Here is a 17,744-nt window from a genome sequence, read left to right as displayed (position 1 = left end):
GAGCCACTTCAACCCCAGAAACTTATCTGAGGGTCTTATTTCAGCTCAATTTTCTTCTCAATGAAATTGTAAGCTTTTGGTAAGGAGTTAGGAGGTCACATCAATTTGGGGGACAGTTTTCATGTTCTTCATCTCCTCACTTACTCTGACCAGGATTAAACTAACAGAACAGGCACACTTTGGTCCTGCTTCAGACTGCATTCAGTTTAAGCTTCCATTCACTCTACCAGGATTTTTTCCAAATGCTGCTGGCAAAGCACTGAATGATTCTTAGCAGCCAATCACAAAGTGTTTAATTCTCCACACTTTCTCCAAAAGTAAGGGAAAAAAATTAAAAAAGAAGATAATTCAAAAGGTTTAAAGGGTTGTTGTTGGGTTTTTCTAAGTCCCAATCACACCAAAAGCAAGTTTGCATTTAAACTAAATACAGCAATGCCCTCTGCTGTTCTTCAGAGAAATCTGGTACAAGGCTGCTCAAAGCCTTAAAAATTAAATTCTTGCTTAGGACTGCTGTACCACCTCAAGTGACATGCCAAGTTTTGAAAGCTTATGGTTTACAGGCATCCTTAGAACACTCTGCACACAACTGTGGTCTGCAGAATGACTTGGGATCTTTTCCTTTCTTTGCCCCCATTGCTGATGCTTGCATCAAAATTTCATGTCAAAAGATGTAGGTATTTTCTGGGCATACACTGATGGCTTGATGAACATCTAGGAACAAGAGGGGCTTTTGAGAATTGGGCAAAAGCCTGATCCTTTCCTTCCTAGAGTTCACAAGATATATCCACCTCCTCTCTCATCACCTACAAACACCATCTGTGCAAAGTTTTTGGGTTTTATCCAGTCTTCCCATCTGTGGCACACGACAAATCATGTAATAGCCACACTGCACATGCCCCAGGCATACAGAGCATTTGGTGCCCTGTGCTACTGACCCACCACACAAGCAGGATGATGCCTCTGATTTGAAGAGCTCTTACAGAGCTCCAGAGCTTAGTGGATTTCTTCACAGCAGTAGCATTCCCAAACAACTGCTAATTTACAAACAGAATTGTCCAAGCTCAAGAGAGATTCACATAAAGGAGATCATTCTTGTAGTTTGAAAAAAAACTACAAAAAAGAGCTATCAAAATGTTTATTTACACCCTGTACACATTACAAAACTCAGCTCTGCAGCTAACACAGGACTGGGAGAGGTTTCACAAAGGCAGGTCTGAAAAGGAAAAGGTAAAGTCCTTCATGAAGGCTGCTCTTCAATAGGCAGCTAGGAGTCCTGGAATTTTATCATCTGTTGTTCTTGAAAAAAACTGCTGGGCTCTTATCATCTAGGCAGAATAGAAACTTGAATGTCTTTTGATTAAACTTTTCATCATATCAAGTACTTTTAAAATAATTAACAAAAACAACACAAAACAAAACCAACAAACACCCACGTCAACAGCAGAGAGAAACCACAGATGAAAAGCTACAACAGAAGTTTTGCTCATAAAAGTAAGTTCTCCAAACAAAATCCTGCCAGAGTGACCACATTTCTGCAAAACTCTGGATATACTGGATTATTGCATATAAATGGAACATTCAGTGACATCACACCTAGGGTGAATTCTGGATTTGAGCTGACACTTGTGAGGAGCCTTTTAGGGTGCTACATTGGTAGCCCTTATGTCTGAGCCTGCAATACAGAATGTGGATATAGAAGTGGGATTAAATTAGAAATTTTTAAAATTGGGTTTAAGCTTAGGAACTCCACCTTAAAATTTAGATTACATTCCTCACTTTTCAGAGATGAATCAATACATATTCTAGCTAAACAAGCAGAGTTTTTTTCCCTTTAATGGGGAGTGGTTACTGTCAATCATCCTGCCCTGCAAAGAAATTCTTTTTCATCTTGTTATACATGTAATCAAATTAATGGAGAAAAAGAAAGCAGTTCAGAGACTATCCAAGAGACAGCCAAGGGAGGATATCCTGTGTTTGCATCACTGCACTAGGAACTATTATTATTTCTTAGTGGTCTGACAAAATCATCTTTATAACTGCCTGTGTGCACAGTGCACTGTTCTGGAGAAACTGCTGGTATATATATTTTCAAAAAAACCTCTTGGGATCAGTTTCTTCCCTGCTGTTCTGTCATTTTATTTGCAGGGGATAGTGTGAGGAAATAACCATTCAAGATTCAGGGTCCAAAAAAAGCCAGGGAACCATGTGGAGAAGACTGACATGATCTGGAGAACCCTTGAGAATCTGTCTCCAGCCAGAGTGACTGAAACAGCTTTCCCACTTCTTTCAGTTTGTTCAACAGTTCAGAGCCTCTCAGACACATTCTCACCTTCTCTGGGAAGCAGCAGAACAACCTGGAATAAAAATGCTCCAGTGTTCATCATGGAGAGGCCACACACTCTTCCTGTCATACACTGAGAAGATGTGTATTGCTCTGCAGGGCTGGCAGCATTCTCTTAGTGCTTCACTTTGTGAAGAAGGCAAGAGTGTCCAGGTAAGATGCTGGAGCTGCTGAAGTGCATGTAGCTTCATCAGTGAAGCATAAACTGAGCTCCTCCATTCTTCTTGGCCCTCTTCTTGCACAAGTGTTTTGCTATGAGACCAGCATTGATGCATTCCCCTCATTTTCTTTCTGTGTCACCAGCTGCAGGTACTTCAGTCGCATGGGAGGGAGCTGCTCATAAAGGTCAAATCCCAAAGAGCTCTCTGCATTTGGCAGTCTGTAGTAGAGCAGGTGCTTTTTCAAGGTCTGAAGAAAGAAACAGCAGCCATTAAAGAGGTCTGAAAAAAAACAGTCTGCTTTTCCACCCCATCTCAATCAATGTGCTCAGAGTTTTGAGCTCAATTACTACAAGTATCCTGGCCTGCATCAAAACTAGTGTGGCCAGCAGGAGCAGGGAAGTGATTGTGCCACTGGGCTCAGCACTGGGGAGGCCACAGCTTGAGCAATGGGTTCAGTTTTGATGTGCTGGAGTATGCCCAGAGAAGGGCAACAAAGCTGGTGAGGAGTCTGTGGAACATGTCTTATATGGATTGACTGATGGCACTTGGTTTAGTTTAGTCTGGAGAATGGAGAGGCTCAGGGGAGACCTTCTTGCTCTCTATAACCACCTGAAAGGAGGGTGTAGGGAGGTGGGTGTTGGGTTCTTCTCCCAGGTAACAGACAATAGGAAATGGGCTTCAGTTGGACCAGAGGAGGTTTAGATTGCATATGAGGAAGAATTTCTTGACTGAAAGAGTGGTGAGGCATTGGACCAGGCTGCCCTGGGAGGTGGTGGAGTCACTATCCCTGGAGGTGTGAAAAACAACATGTGGACGTGATACTTCACATCATGGTTTAGTGGTCATGGGAGTGTTGGGTTGATGATTGGACCTCATGATCTTAGAGGCCTTTTCCAACCTTAATGATTTGATGATTCTAAGAACTGGCTTACAGTATTCGTAGCCATTGCAGGCCAAAATCCTGCTGGTAATATCCTCTCATTCTCAAAACAGCAAGGTAAACAGAGGTAAATTTGTAAGATCAACACAAATGAATAACTTAAAGTCCTAGTGGCACAGACCAAACCTGAGAGATCTCACCTCGTCCACCAGCAGCCACGTCTTGCGCAGCATGCTCTTACGAGCAGCATCGTTCTCCTGGGGACAAAACACAGACCTGCTGAAAATGGCACAGTGCTGCCCCTGCCCACAGCCCTGCAGCACACCTGGGAGGACGCTTGGTCCACTATGACAATGCTCCAAAGAGCAGCTTCTTCCAGCAGAAAGGGCTCGAGATGGCCGTCGCTTGTGTCCTGTCTCTCCCCTCCTTCCCCTGATCTGAGCTGGCTTCTCAACTTCCATGTAGAAGTGCAGATCAGAGGGGAAGTGTTAGCACAAGTAACCACCACGAGAAGCCCCAAGTGCCTGGAAGGGCTTTCTATGTGGTTATTCAAGCAAAATGAAAGGAAAGAGTACTCAGCACCTTAAGATCACCTCAGACAGAGGCTAAGTCCATTACAAGCCTGATCAGCTCTCTCATCCTCTCTGCTTCATCTTTCCCCCCATACCATAGTCCAAATAGCTGCTGACTTTGAAGGCTTGCACAGGACTTGCTCCCCATAATGCAAGTGCTTTAGGATGTATTGAACAAGAGCTGTGGTCCAGGTCTCATATGTGGATTCTCAAACATCCGACTAGTCCTCAGAACATTTGCCCACAATCTTTGTTTTTCAGCCCAGGGTCGGCGATTGACCACAAGCCACACTGGATCCTCAGGAAGAGCAGATGCAGAACCCAAAGCTTGCAGCCTGCTCCCCCTCACCCACCTGTGTTGTGCTGTGCTGGGAGAAGATGAAGCTGTTCACGTGGGCCACAGCCACCACGTAGAGGACGGGGCAGGAGCGGCGGCGCAGCGCGCCCGTGACCAGCGCTCGGAAGTAGAGCCGCAGGAGGGTCAGGTTGTCCTCAGGGGGGGAGGTGTATCTCTCCAGGGGCACAGGGAACTGCAACACACCACCCAGAGGCAACGTGACATCTTCTGGCAGGGTCTAAGCAATGAGGGGGAGTTCATGGCTCTAGGGTGCCCTTCCCCAGCTGCCTGTGTGTGCACTCCCCTGTAACACGAGGCAGCTCAGTGGCTCAGCTCCCAGTTGGAGCAGAGCTGCTGCTGGCCACACTGACTCACCCCCCCTCTGACAAACCATCCTCAAGACCCCTTCAGCTGTGGGAGATGTTTTTACTGGTCAAATCACTGCAGTTGCTTTTTGGCACAGGTCAGAAGAGTGGTTTCAGAGTGAGCAGAGAATACTTTCAGCAGCACCACATCCTGCTAAGGTACCAGAGGGGCTTAGGCTGAGCAGTGCATTTCACCAGAAAAGGAAAGCAGATCTATGTGCCAGAATTAATGCTGGTCTTAAGTGAAGTTTCCAACATTCCCTGACTTCACTGTCTAACTTTAAAAAAAAAGAGGGTTCCAAAAGCTTTTAGTAACAACTTGATTTTGTTTGTTTCTCCCGTCTCCAGAAGTAAAATTTTTCACTCTTCTCAATTTTGAGATAAAGTTCTCTAGGGTTAAAATTACATATTTCACTTTGGAAAATCTTTGCACGATTAAAGACAATCATTGATTTTACTCAATTCAAAAAGCCCACTGACTATTTTAACCTAGCTTAAGACAAAAAATGGAAAATGAAATAAACACCATCGCCTCAAGTGATCTTCCTCAAATTTCCTGATTGTTTTCAAGCAATGTGGCAACAAAAATATTGTTCAAAGTCTCTGGCATTTATGACATTTCTAAGCACATGAAAAGCGACCTGCTTTGCAATGATCTCCACTTGTCACAGTTCTGGTGGTACTGAGGGATTTGGTATTGAGGGATCACAATAAGCTAAAGCATGTGGCAGAACCAAGGCTTTCATGGTTCATGAAGGAAACCAATGATCTCACATAAAATGCTGTTTCAGAGGTGTTTGGAAAAAAAAAAATTTGAAATGCTATCTCTGTAATAGCAAACTTTAGGCTACATCACCTATTGTCTGTCAACTGACACAGAAATTAAAGCCAGCTAAATTTCATCTCTTGTGCTCTGCTCGTTCAAAAGAAGCATGGCTCTCCATCTGAGAGATCAAAGCTTCTTGCTGAGCTAGCTCTTCATACATACAGGTGATAAATTAGGAGATTCTCAATTGTTAGACCAAGCACAGTGTGGGGCAGCTTCCACTGAGGAATTTCAACAGCTCCCTCCCTCCACCTATACACAACATCTGCTCTCAAAACTTAGTTCAACAGGTTTCTGAAAATGGTTCTGTGACAAGGGCCTGCAACTGCAGCAGCTGGACTCAGTTCTGACAATCAGTCAGGCTCTTTAAAACAAAACAAAGTAGTAACACCAACAAAATCATGTATACACTGCTGCCACAGCCCTAAATCAAACGAGCATTGCTCCCCATTCCTATTCTATTGTACATTCCATGCATGGGACTTTCTTCAGGGAGAATGAAAAGGTTCTAAGGAAAGAAAGCGTGATTATTCTAATGGACAAGGACAGATGGGGAAGTGCTGTGGAGATACCCAAATCAAGGTTGGAGAAACACAGGCAAGAGTCCAGTAACCCAGAAACATGCAGTGATGGTCACCTACCCCAAGCCAGGATTACCTGCCGGAGGGGCACTCCCAGTGCCTGCAGGATACTTGTGTGCTCCCCAAAAACAGAGAGACGCAGATGAACACTGAAACGCTTCTGTAGAGGTAGAAGAACAAAGACTCCAAAGAGTGGATCTCCAAAGGAAACACCTTCAAACTGCTCCAGGAGACTTATATAGAGATCGTGGAAGGATGCCAAACCTGGGATAGGAGCATCCAAGTCCAGGGAGTCCAGCACCTTGGGCTGGCAATACATAGAGAGAAGGGCAGCTGTGTAGCAGTGGATCGGGGCTTCTAGAAAAAGGTCACTGCCTGTGAGGAAGACACACATGAGCCGTGCAAGTTTGGCAGCAGCAGAGATGCCCTCAAGGGTTTTAGCACGCCAGGTTTCCAGCAGTAAGACCCACTGCAGGTTCCCAGTCACAGTGTTGACAAAATCAAGGGGGAGAGAGTTTGTTACAGCCCCACGCGCCTCTGCGTTAGTCACTTTGTTGTAGAGGCTGATAAGTGGAAAGAATGGCCAGTCTGAAGGCAGGATGGGCCCCTTGACCTCAGGAAGCAGCATGGACTGGATGAGGTAATTCTGTCCTTGGTAGGATGCTTGGGAACGTGCAAGGGCTGGCTGCAGGTGGATGAAATGAGACAGGTAGCAGGAGCGGATGAAAGGCAGGTTCTGGTACGATTCTCTCAGCAGGGCACCACGAGTAGCCTTGGAAAAAAAAGCTGCTGCAGAGCCAAGCTGTACCAGTTTGGCACTGGTACCCAGCTGCAGGATATCAGAGAAGTCAGCTGCTTCTGGCCCTCCAGCTTTCCCTTCCCTGTAAGATAAAGACAAACATCGGGTTAAGAAACAAACAAAAAAAAGCCCACAAAACATCAAACAAACAAAATACCACAGAAATTAATCTCTATACAGTCTTCCTGGGCCAGGGAGAGCAGTGTATGCACAGCATTCACAATGCTTTCTACCAGCTATGGGAATACTGAGTGCCTAGTAAAGCACCAGCTACCCTGGTATTTACAGGGAATTCCCAGAACTACACGTGGAGTCAGCAACACCTTGCCATGAAAAACCTCCACACACTGTCAGAAGCCTGGTGTACAGGCTGCAACCCCTTGTCCAGAGAGGCAGACCACCTAACAACACAGTTGCCATGGTGCTGAGATGAAGTACCACGTGTCATATAAGGCTTACATGAATCAGTAAGATAATTCTCAAAATTGTAACTAGGCAGCTGGCTGTGGCAAGGGCAGGGGTGTTATACAGATTGATATTGAGGAATTGGCAGAGGATGCCTGTCAAATCCATGTGCCATGATCTCAGACCAGAGACAGACCATGGTCTAAAATTACTTGCCAAATTCTCACCAAATAGTAACACTATAGCAGGTATTTGTTAAAAAAAAAAAATTAATAAAAAAACCCCCAACAAACCAAACCCCAAAAAACCCACCCACACAAACTCACTCCTAACTTCACTGGAAAACTACAGTACCTCCTTGCAGCAGCCTGGTCCAGCCCCTTACAGGGTACACCATGGTAAATGTCAGAGACTGTGATGAACAAGATAAACTACCACCATTTTCCTGGACACACATAGGAGGATTCATATTTGAGGTGCTCATGATTACTTCTGGTGCAAAGTGGAAGACCTCACAGTTGTCAAACCAGTAAAAATCTGCATAATGACTTGTATAATAAGGGCTTTGAGGAGGATTTAATAAGCTTTTCAGGGTATGTCCAATGCCCATGTATTTTCCAGGGTTGGTACTCTAAGGACAGCACATGATGTGCCTTAGGAGAATCAGTTCTATCAGGAATCACTGGACTCTTGCCACAGAGGAGATCAAAAGAAACAGGTCACATTGCTCAACACTGGCACATCAGAGAGAAATCTGCAACCACACTGCTGGTCTGATTAAAAGGCTCTGTGACTGCAGAATATGCCACGGAGTAACACCGATCTGAATACAGGCCCTAATACAGGCCAAAAATTCTGACAAAACTCAGTGCTGCTATGTGCTTTTCCACTCCTCCCAAGTTTTCCCATGTACCAGACCACAGAAAGGAAAAAATGCAAAGCTTACGGAAGAAAGTCTGGACTGAAGGCAAGGTCCAGCAGGATCTCCTGAGCCAGATGCTCACTCCCTGGCAACAGACGGCTGAGCAGTGCCATGGCAACACAGTGATGGAGAGAGGCATGCTGGGTGTCATCCGGGCAGGTGCTTGCCTGTACAGGAAACAAAACAACACACAAAACGCTACAGCATTTGTTAACCAGGCAATCAGCAAGGTCAGGAGGGTCAGCCAAAACACAGCTCTCACTGGAAAGTGAGAGACTGAGGCAGACTGCAGGGGCTGTCAGCATCCATGCCAAGATCTTTCTGCTTCTCCCGATTGTCTTTGATAGTCAAGACATCATTTTAAGCAGTGCACTTGCAAACTTTGGTCTCACTTTAGCCCAAGACAGGCAAAAATATAATTTTGCCATCCAAAGGCCCAGAGAAGTAACTGTGAAGATATCATTTGCTAACAGGGCATTAAAGACAGCTGGAGAGCCACCAAACCCAAGTTAGACAGGAGAAAGAACACGGATGCAAAGACCAGCTGCCAGTCTGACAGAGGGAGCTGGGGAGGCCAGGGTGAAGGCAGCCCCTCGGGAGGGATTGCTGAGGAGACAAAGGTGGATACCGTTCTCCGAGCCAGCGCCACCACGAGGTACTGCAGGTGATACTCGTGGCGCAGGACCCAGGCCGAGGAGGGAGTTACAGAGGGAGGGCCCGTCTGCCAGCTCTGGTGCAGGTAATCCTTCAAGCCTCTGACGCCCAGCACAGAGCTGTACTATAAAGGAAGCAAAAGTGGAGAGAAATACTACTAAGACAGTTCATGCTTGGAGGAAAGTACAACACAGCCCTCTCCCCAAGGCCTACTCCTTACCTTTCCACATGAGACTTCCTGTGGGCTACTCTAAAAGAGATGTTAAAAAACAGTCTAACAAATATCTGCTCTCCTGCCTCAGGGCTCACCTGTATCCACCACAACCATCCCTACCCCAGGTAACCAACAGTTACTGCCTGCTGTTTTCCATAGTGCTTTTTGAGGCAGAAGTCTGGCCAGTGGCTTAAGATGTTTTTCTCTCATCTGGCCAGATATTCTATTAGTGATCAGTCAGCTAATTCAATATGAGGTGACATTAAGAAGTCTTTGAGAAAGGTTATGCTGGGTACTCTCTAGGGCTCTGCCATTTCCTCTTCAGAGCCTGCAGTCTACCACAACACACTCACTTTAAGAACTCAGGACAACCAAAAATGGGAATAAACATCTTCAGTCACTATAGCACTCAATTCTCTTGCTTAATTTTACCCTGTTTTTCTTTTGTTATATATGCTTCAACCGTCCCTTTCCTCCCCTGACACTCAGTTATTTATTTTAAGGCAAACACAGTTATTTAACTCTTCTCAATGTTCTTTATAAATCCATCCTTTAAGCATCATCACCATTTATTGCCTGCTCTGTAATTCCAGCTTCCCAGTGTTAACTGGATATAGGAATTCAAAGACAGAAGGTATTTTTCAGATCCCCATCCCACCCGTTCTGAAAATGAGAATATTGTCTGTACAGTACTTTGTTATTTTTAAAATAAAAATTTTACACAACTATTCCTTTTTAATAGTCCTACTAACACCACTCTTAAGCCTGGGAAGATACAAGCACTGACATCCCTCATAAGAATATCATTCACGTAGAGCTTACAGCAAAAGTCTGTTCTTACCTTGCTGGTCAGGCCCTTGTGGATGTGAGTGATGCTATTGATGAGAAACAGGAGGGCAGTGAGGAAGGGGAAAGGAGACTTGGAGCCAACCAGGCTCAAAGGTGGTTTGCCTCCAGCACAACTCAGAGATGCAATGCTGGAGACAGATTCTGGTGCTTGGGAACAGGACAGAGGGTTGCACAAAGCAGAACATGGCCTGTGTGAACAGATAAAGAGAGAGAGGGCAAGTCAAAAGCACTCATACTGCTGCAGAATTATCCTGTAGGAATGTGAATGTCCACTGCAGTAAAACTGAAGCCCTGAAGATGGTGCAAGAAAAAAAGAACAGTATCACAGTTGGTCAAATCAGCACTAGTGCTACTGAAGCTAATGTCAGTGAGCTGTCACGAGCTCTGATCTTCAGCTAAGCTGTTCCTGACGTGCAGAAATACTGATGCAGAATTACTGATGCACATCTCTGATGTCAAGGCTCTGAAAGCACTGGGCTTTTGATTAAAATAAAATACACACTCCCCACATACCTACAGAAACCAGGTTAATAAAGCTGCCCACCCACTCAAGACATTTCAATTATAAACTGGCAGGCAAAGCCAAAAAGCCAGTTTATACCTAAAATTGATATTGCAAAAATGCTGCCCCTTAGGTACTCACAAAATGGGTGTTTTTGAAGTGTTCAGAAATGTACTTGAGCATGGCCATGCCTGTGGCTCTGGGTGTGCTGCTGGAACCAGAACTTTTCACACTGGAGCTTCCAGGCCCCACACTAGACAGAGCATGTCTGTAAGGGCAAGACCACACTACAGGTGTGATCACAGACATGTTCCCTCAATGGTAACAGGGCAAATTCTCTCAAAGATCCATCTTGTTACACTAGGACAGAGAACTAATTCTCTAAATGCATTGCTCTTCCTTCCACTGGCATTTCTGTGTAGGAGATGTGTGAACACATCTGGGGCTCCCAGAGTACCCTGAACTCCTGGCCCTAATCTGACCAGAACATTTAGACAAGATTGTCAAAATATTAAGGCACTCACTTTTATCAGCCAGCACTAAGAAAAGCACAGGAGAATCCTAGCACAGGAGATTCCTAGCTGACAGGTTTTCAGAGTCTGACAAACCCCATTGTTTTCAGACCTCCAGGACAGGCAGGAAAGGGTCTAATAACTGCCCCTATGTTGGAATTTTTGGTGCCAAGAGTTTCTCAACTCAGTTCTCAGTCATTGGGCCAGACTGTTTGGTGACCACTCAAATAACCATTTCTGTGTAGGAGATGTGTGAACACATCTGGGGCTCCCAGAGTACCCTGAACTCCTGGCCCTAATCTGACCAGAACATTTAGACAAGATTGTCAAAATATTAAGGCACTCGTTTTTACCAGACAGCATTAAGAACAGCACAGGAGAATCCTAGCACAGGAGAATCCTAACTGGCAGGTTTTTAGACCTCCAGGACAGACAGGAAAGGTTCTAATGAGTGCCCCTGTGTTGGAAGTTTTGGTGCCAAGAGTTTTTCACTTCAGTTCTCAGTCATTAGGCCAAACTGTTTGGTGACCATTCAAATAACACTGAAAAGCAAAGATTTTGAGTGCCCCTTGTATCAGATGTTCTCAGAAGTAGCTGGACATCTCCCTGCCTACAAGTTATGCCTACAAGTTATGCCTTTTAGGTTCCCCCTCTCCAGAGGATTGATCACAGGCTAGTAGGGAGGCTCCCTCTACAGCAGAAAGAAAGAATATCTGCAGTATTTAACAGTTCCCAGAGTCAGAGACAAGGTTTAGGTGACCCAAATGTCTGAAAGAAGTTTGGTGTCTGGCCTTTCACTTTCCTGCAGGGGCTTTCAAAGCCCTAGTGAAGCTCTAGAGGAGGTTAAAGACAAAAGTCCAGTTCAAATTATTTTATATAAGCAGCAATGTATAGACTACATGAATGGTAAATGCACACACACCTCACTCAACTGATCAACATCACTCACACCCATGGTTTCTTCTTGTTTGTTTTTAAACCAGTGAAACCAAAGAAGAATCAAAGCCAAGAGTGACTGAAATCAATCTGAAATGGATATGAAAAGCACAGCCAAATGGAAGGGCAAAGAAGCAGACCACACAGCAGCACCAGTGGGAAAGGAGGAACTGGAGAACCTCTGTGGCCATCATGCTTTTTTTCTGAGGAGAGAGAGGACCAAGCAGGGTGTAGCCTGCACTCCAGTTCACACACGTGGGGCACATATGTAGGGGGGAGAAATAAGAGTGGGGAAAATGCCACAAAGTACAGAAATGATTCTCCCTTAGCTTCTGGCACTGAAATAATTTTACCTGAGCAAGTCCCACATGCTGTTCATGGCTGGCTGGTTGAGAAGGGGCTGCAGCACCTCAGATGTCAAATGCTCCAGTTCCTCTAAGCAATCAATTGGATTGACTGATGGCTGCAGAAGACAGGAAGAAAGACAGAAAAAGATGATGGATGAAGGCATTCCAGTGAAGGCAAAAAGAAACACTGATTTAATTGCTTTGTCTTTATTATCTTTTGCCAGAGCACATCATCTACATAGGGGTCCTGCTCTAGGTTAGAGCTGACCTCACTTCTGTGAGGAAGCTGAGAGCTGGCATTGCAAGGTGCTCTCACATTCAAGTATCAAAATGCATCAGAGATTCCTTCACTGGTGTGAACTAAGGTTCCTTGGGATCAAGATTCTTTAGATGAAAACTCACCCCAAGTGGCTAAACCCACCTCCCAACACTATTGATGTGCTGATCTTTACATTTAACTTGAAGATGACATAAAGATAAGAACTACCTTGAGAAAGAAGAGTGACACCATGAGGGTCTTAAAAAAAAAAATTACTAAAAAAAGACAAAAAAATCAACTGTATGAAGTGTGATTGACCTACCCATCCAAGCAGGACTGTGGATCTACACTGCACAGAGGAGGAGCTGTGGCTTTTAGAGAACCATCCAAATTCTCCCAACCCTAGTAAGCAATATTCCAGGTTGAAGGAACACACTGGCAAAATTTCATGTTCCTTCCCTTCATTAGAATGCTGCTTTAGGATACAGAAATACTCATTTCCATAGCATAAAATCTAATTTTCCCCCAGGTGAAATTCCCCTCCAGAAATCAGTGAAATCTACATGAAGATAGTCTATGAAGAACTAAGGTTGACAACAAAAATATTCCAAGAAGGTCAAGAAGGTTCCAGTATACACTAATCTAGTTCCTACACAACTTGATTTTTAAGTAGTCTTTTTTTGCACTAGTTCATTTGAATGAGCTAAATGCCTTATTTTTAAAAAAAAAAAACAACATATTAGCTAACCACAGGCAGGTAACTGAACTTTTTAAGTGGAAATTAAAAAAATCTTATATCATCATTCAAGGACTTACAAAATTATTTTGTTAGCCATTCTTTTGGGATATCTATAAAGCTTGAAAAGGAATATTAACCTCTTGGTTATCTTGGTTCTCTAATGCTCAAAACCTAATGACAGCCTTTGAAGGGTACCACCAACCCCTGGGGCACTGAAGATATCTTTGAAAGATATTGGTGGTTTCTACCCCAACCACAACTAACAACCTCAGTTGCTTTGGGCAAGTTTCAGAGGTGCTGAAGAAGTGTGAATAGCTACAGCCTTTAAATTACCCCCACACCTTGAAGACAGCTCTCCTGGGTCAGAACTCGGGCATGACAGCTGGGCAGTAAAGAGGAAAATTGCATTTATCTTTGGAACATGAATCTTTAAGGTAGTGAAAGCACAGGACATTTTTCTTCAGCTGCTTCACACCGATGTGTCACCTCCAGAAAACTCACTTTAAAAGATGGTCACATACTACAATGGTAACCAGGTTACAGGATTTGACTTTGAACGTCAGTGGGGCAGCAAATAAATCTCTCTGTATTGTTTCCTATCCAAAGTTCATATGGCATGACCTTCAACACTCAATCTTCCAGCCAGATTACTGCAGTGTAGCTGTCCACATGTAAGGTTTCAGACCACAGCAAATGCAAAAAATGTGCAGCTTGATTTAGCCCACCAGGAGAAAGGACTGTCAGACCAGATTAGGTCCTGTTTGCTTCACGCTTTGGATCTCTGCAGTAAATCAGAGCAGTCACAGCTCTACCACACACCTTGATGAAGACTCTGAGTACAACACAAGAAAGACAGTGATATTTGGCACTGCTAATGTGAAGGATCAGCAGACTTAACTGACTCTAAATGCCATGCAGGTGAGATATCAGCTGTGGTAAAAAAAAACAGTCCTCAGCTAGATGCCTCAAGCTCTGCCTTTTCCAGTTCAGGTTTCCAGAGGCAATACACAAGCTGATGCTGGTGAGATGAAAAGACAGCCTGTATTTTTAACCCTTACCTGTTGGCTGCAAGCACTGTAATAAACTCCCAAGTAGATCATGTATGTTGTGGTCAGAGGCTGGAGAGTTTGCCAAGTTTCTGCCTGGGATATCTCCTGGAGGAACTTTTTCAGGCTGCTCTCAAGGAAGGGCCGTAAGCCTGACACTTGGTTCCATGCTACTGGAGGAGGTGGAATCTGTTCACCACTTTCTGAGCTATTACTGAAACACAAGGGAAGAATGACATAGGATACTGAGTATGTCTCAGGAACAACTCTCTCTCTAAATCACCTTTTTTAATAGCAAGATTTCTAATTCCACGTAGTCTGGAAGGCAATACCCAACCACAGTCACTAGGGGAGAAAAAAAATCTTTGCACGTTCCCACAGGCCAGATCAAATCAATTCAGGCAGAAAGGACAAATGCAGGATGTACTCCTGAAAGCTGAGGCTTCTCCACCTGCACTACTCTTGTCCTTGAGTAATGCTCTGGGTTTTATCAGACACACTACCTCAGTATCCAGCTTTAGGTAGAGAGTTTCTTGCTTTTCACTAGGAAGAAAAATACCTGTGTGTTCAGCAAATCCTACTGCTTTGATGTCTATCAAGACCAACAACCTCTTAATCCTGAACAACACATTTTGGTCTCTGCAGAGAGGTTCTTTCCTCCAAACCTCAGGGAGGTTACTTTTCTCCTAAAAGGAAGGTCAAATGAGCTTCCTAGCTCCTTTCAGCAGGGCATTTGGCTAACACTGCCCTTCAGCCCCATAGCTAAATGTAGGTATTTACTCCTCTTCCTCCCAGGCTATCAGGCATACAGCTGCCACACTAGACAGCACTTCTGGCCTTGTGTCAAGAGGGAACACACTCTGTCACGCAGGGACATGGAACAGCACACCAGCCAAAATGGAGGGAAAAAGAAGGTGATAGATAGCCCAGTGTCCAAACCAAAGAGAGGGAAGGCAGGCTGCCAACTATCAGGTAGGCAGAAGTGGTGACAGAGAGCCCTACCTGCTGAGCCTGGCCTGCAGCTCCGCCGCGTAGCCCGCCGCCCGCGTCACCTGGCTGAGCAGAGTGACCACTGCTGCAGCTCGCTGGACAGACAGCTCAGCCACAGGCCTCCTCCCCTGGCAAGAGCTGAGCAGCTCGGGCAAGGACTGCAGTATCCTCACCAGCACGGGGTAGAGATCCCTGCAGTATGAATCACAGAACAGAGCAGGTTGGAAAGGGGCTCTGGAGATCACCTATAGTTCAGCTCTCTGCTCAAGACAAGTCAGCTAGAGCAGGTTTGCCCAGGAGCTGTTGAAAATCCACAAGCTGTTGGAAATCCACAAGCTGTTGGATTTCAAGTGTCTTCAAGGACAGAGAGTCCACAATCTCCCTGTGCAACCTGCTCCAGTGTTGCATCACTTTCACAGTTTCAAAAAACTAAAGTTCTTATACTTAAGTACACACTTTCACTTCATACCACTGGAAGAACTTGGCTCTACTGTCTTTACACCCTCCCATCCCATGCTTGTGGAGGTTGCTCAAATGAGATTATGAGAACCAACATCACTGCCAAAGTAACAAAAATAAAAAGACATGGAAAAAAACAAGACAAAAGAACAGTCATTCTAAATTAATCTGAATGGGACCTGCCTAAAACACTGCCTCAAAACATTCCAATATTCTCTTGGAAAAAAACACTTTTATTTTAGTCTTGTTTCCCTAGTTCTCAAATTTTTAGCCAAGTATCCACAGTTATAATCAGTGCAAATTTAAGAAATCTTCTGTCATTTCTTTTCCTCCATATGATTTACAGTGTCAAAAATTATATACAGTTTTTATTCTTTATTAACCAATACACCTGATGGGGCTGGAGAACACAAAAGGCTGTTGCAGAGAGAGATTCTCCCTTACGAAACTTAATTATGGCCTCCCTTTTACTCCTCCTCAGAGCAACTCAAGTCAGTGCAATTATAGGAAGAAGATTCAATCCTTGAGGTAGGTCAGATACTGACCATCAAGCAGAACTTGCATGGAATTGAAAGTCAGTGCAGTGTGCAGTTTGACTGCATCAGTCTGCCTCACTTGGCATGTGTGCTGGTGTCTGCTGCCCACAGACTGCCTTTACATCATCAGATTCAGTCCTAGGTGTACTGCAGACTATGTGCCTCCATTCACACAAACACAGATTACTCAGGCCTTCAAGGGGAAAAAGATGCAGCTGTAAAAAGTTTGGGTTATCTCTCACAGTATAGAGGAGGAAGAAAAATTACATACCAATACTTAAACACAGGAGCCAGAGAACAACCAGAACAAGACAACCCTCAGATACCTCTAGAAATTGTGAGTTTTACTGCAGGAAGCCAGAGAAAGGGAGATAAGGCTCCCTGAAGTAGAGCCTGAGCCTGGACCTACCTCCACGTGCCCCTGTGGAATGTGATGTCCATTCTCCCTGCTGTGCCCCCCATGCCACTTCTCCAGCTTTGGGCTCTACCTGTAGAGCTCACAGGCCTGGCCGTAGCCAGCAGCCACGGCCCACAGGCGGAAGGCTTCTGTGCTCAGCCTGATGGCTTCTTCCCTTGGCAGGAGCAGATCCAGGGGGTCTTCAGCTATAAAGCGACTCAGCCGACTTTTCATTTCAAACTGGTTAAGCTGCAAAACAAAGAAAAGAAGGAACAACAAAGAAAAGACAAAAGGGCTAAGAGACATGGGTTGTGTGCATCATCTCACCACTCTGACACACCAAAAGAGCTGCACGTTTCAACTCAGCTCATCCTGAACTCCTCTTGCACTGCTGATATCTGTCTTTGTCCTGTGCAGTCTAAGGAGTGTATTACAAAGGATCAGGAAATGGCCAATGGTTGTTAAGAGACAAGTACTCCTGGAAGGGATGCCTTAAGGGTGTTACCTCATCCACTCCTAACACAAAACAACACCTAAATCGTTCCTGATGGAGGCCTGTCTAGCCCACACAGGCTCTTGTTTTGGATGCTCTCTGCAACATTAAACTGATTTTTAAAAAATATATATTATTATCCTTCTCTAAGTAGTCACAGTTAGAACTCTATTAGTCAAGATTACATGTGAAAATACATCTTATGAAAAACACTGCACACAAAAGTACTGAACTGATGCTGATATTCTTCTGGGGGAGGTCACACAAAATGGCTTTCAGACATCCTACAATCTAAATCTTTCCCTGATTCTGTGTTTATTTTACAAAAAGGGTACCTCCTGCCTATTACTTTTATAAGATTATAGCATTTTGATGCCTTGGAAATGTTCTGAAGTTATTTCAGTATTGAATTAAGCATGACATGACTCATTTGCAGTTCTCTAGAAATAATTTTTACCCTCCCCAACAACTGGGTATTTTTGCTTCACCATAAAAAAGAGCTTCTCTTCCCCCCTCCCACACATACAAAAGCTTCTGTGTGCTCTGTCTAAACAAATGAGTTAATAATGTCTTTTTCACAACACAAGGACATATTATAGATAATTTAAAATTCAAATGCTTT

The 17,744-nt window shown here is 44.4% G+C and overlaps 1 protein-coding gene across 1 annotated transcript in view; it reads right to left on the bottom strand.

Annotated features, from left to right (window-relative positions):
* Positions 1-2,593: 2,593 nt before the first annotated feature.
* The window catches only part of RPAP1 (RNA polymerase II associated protein 1), a gene marked incomplete at its 5' end in the record, with an annotated part of 34,256 nt that continues 19,105 nt past the window's right edge, over positions 2,594-17,744 (bottom strand). Inside the window, 11 exons of the mRNA XM_008941607.1 lie at positions 2,594-2,749; positions 3,583-3,639; positions 4,308-4,484; positions 6,140-6,944; positions 8,214-8,356; positions 8,818-8,967; positions 9,899-10,094; positions 12,210-12,319; positions 14,260-14,461; positions 15,250-15,429; positions 16,721-16,878. Coding sequence (XP_008939855.1) covers positions 2,594-2,749; positions 3,583-3,639; positions 4,308-4,484; positions 6,140-6,944; positions 8,214-8,356; positions 8,818-8,967; positions 9,899-10,094; positions 12,210-12,319; positions 14,260-14,461; positions 15,250-15,429; positions 16,721-16,878 — 2,334 coding nt within the window. The remainder of the gene's footprint in view (positions 2,750-3,582; positions 3,640-4,307; positions 4,485-6,139; positions 6,945-8,213; positions 8,357-8,817; positions 8,968-9,898; positions 10,095-12,209; positions 12,320-14,259; positions 14,462-15,249; positions 15,430-16,720; positions 16,879-17,744) is intronic.

Source organism: Merops nubicus, unplaced genomic scaffold (genome assembly GCF_000691845.1).
Source record: "Merops nubicus isolate BGI_N331 unplaced genomic scaffold, ASM69184v1 scaffold836, whole genome shotgun sequence".
Classification (NCBI taxonomy): Eukaryota; Metazoa; Chordata; class Aves; order Coraciiformes; family Meropidae; genus Merops; species Merops nubicus.
This window is presented reverse-complemented; position numbering and strand designations above follow the sequence as displayed.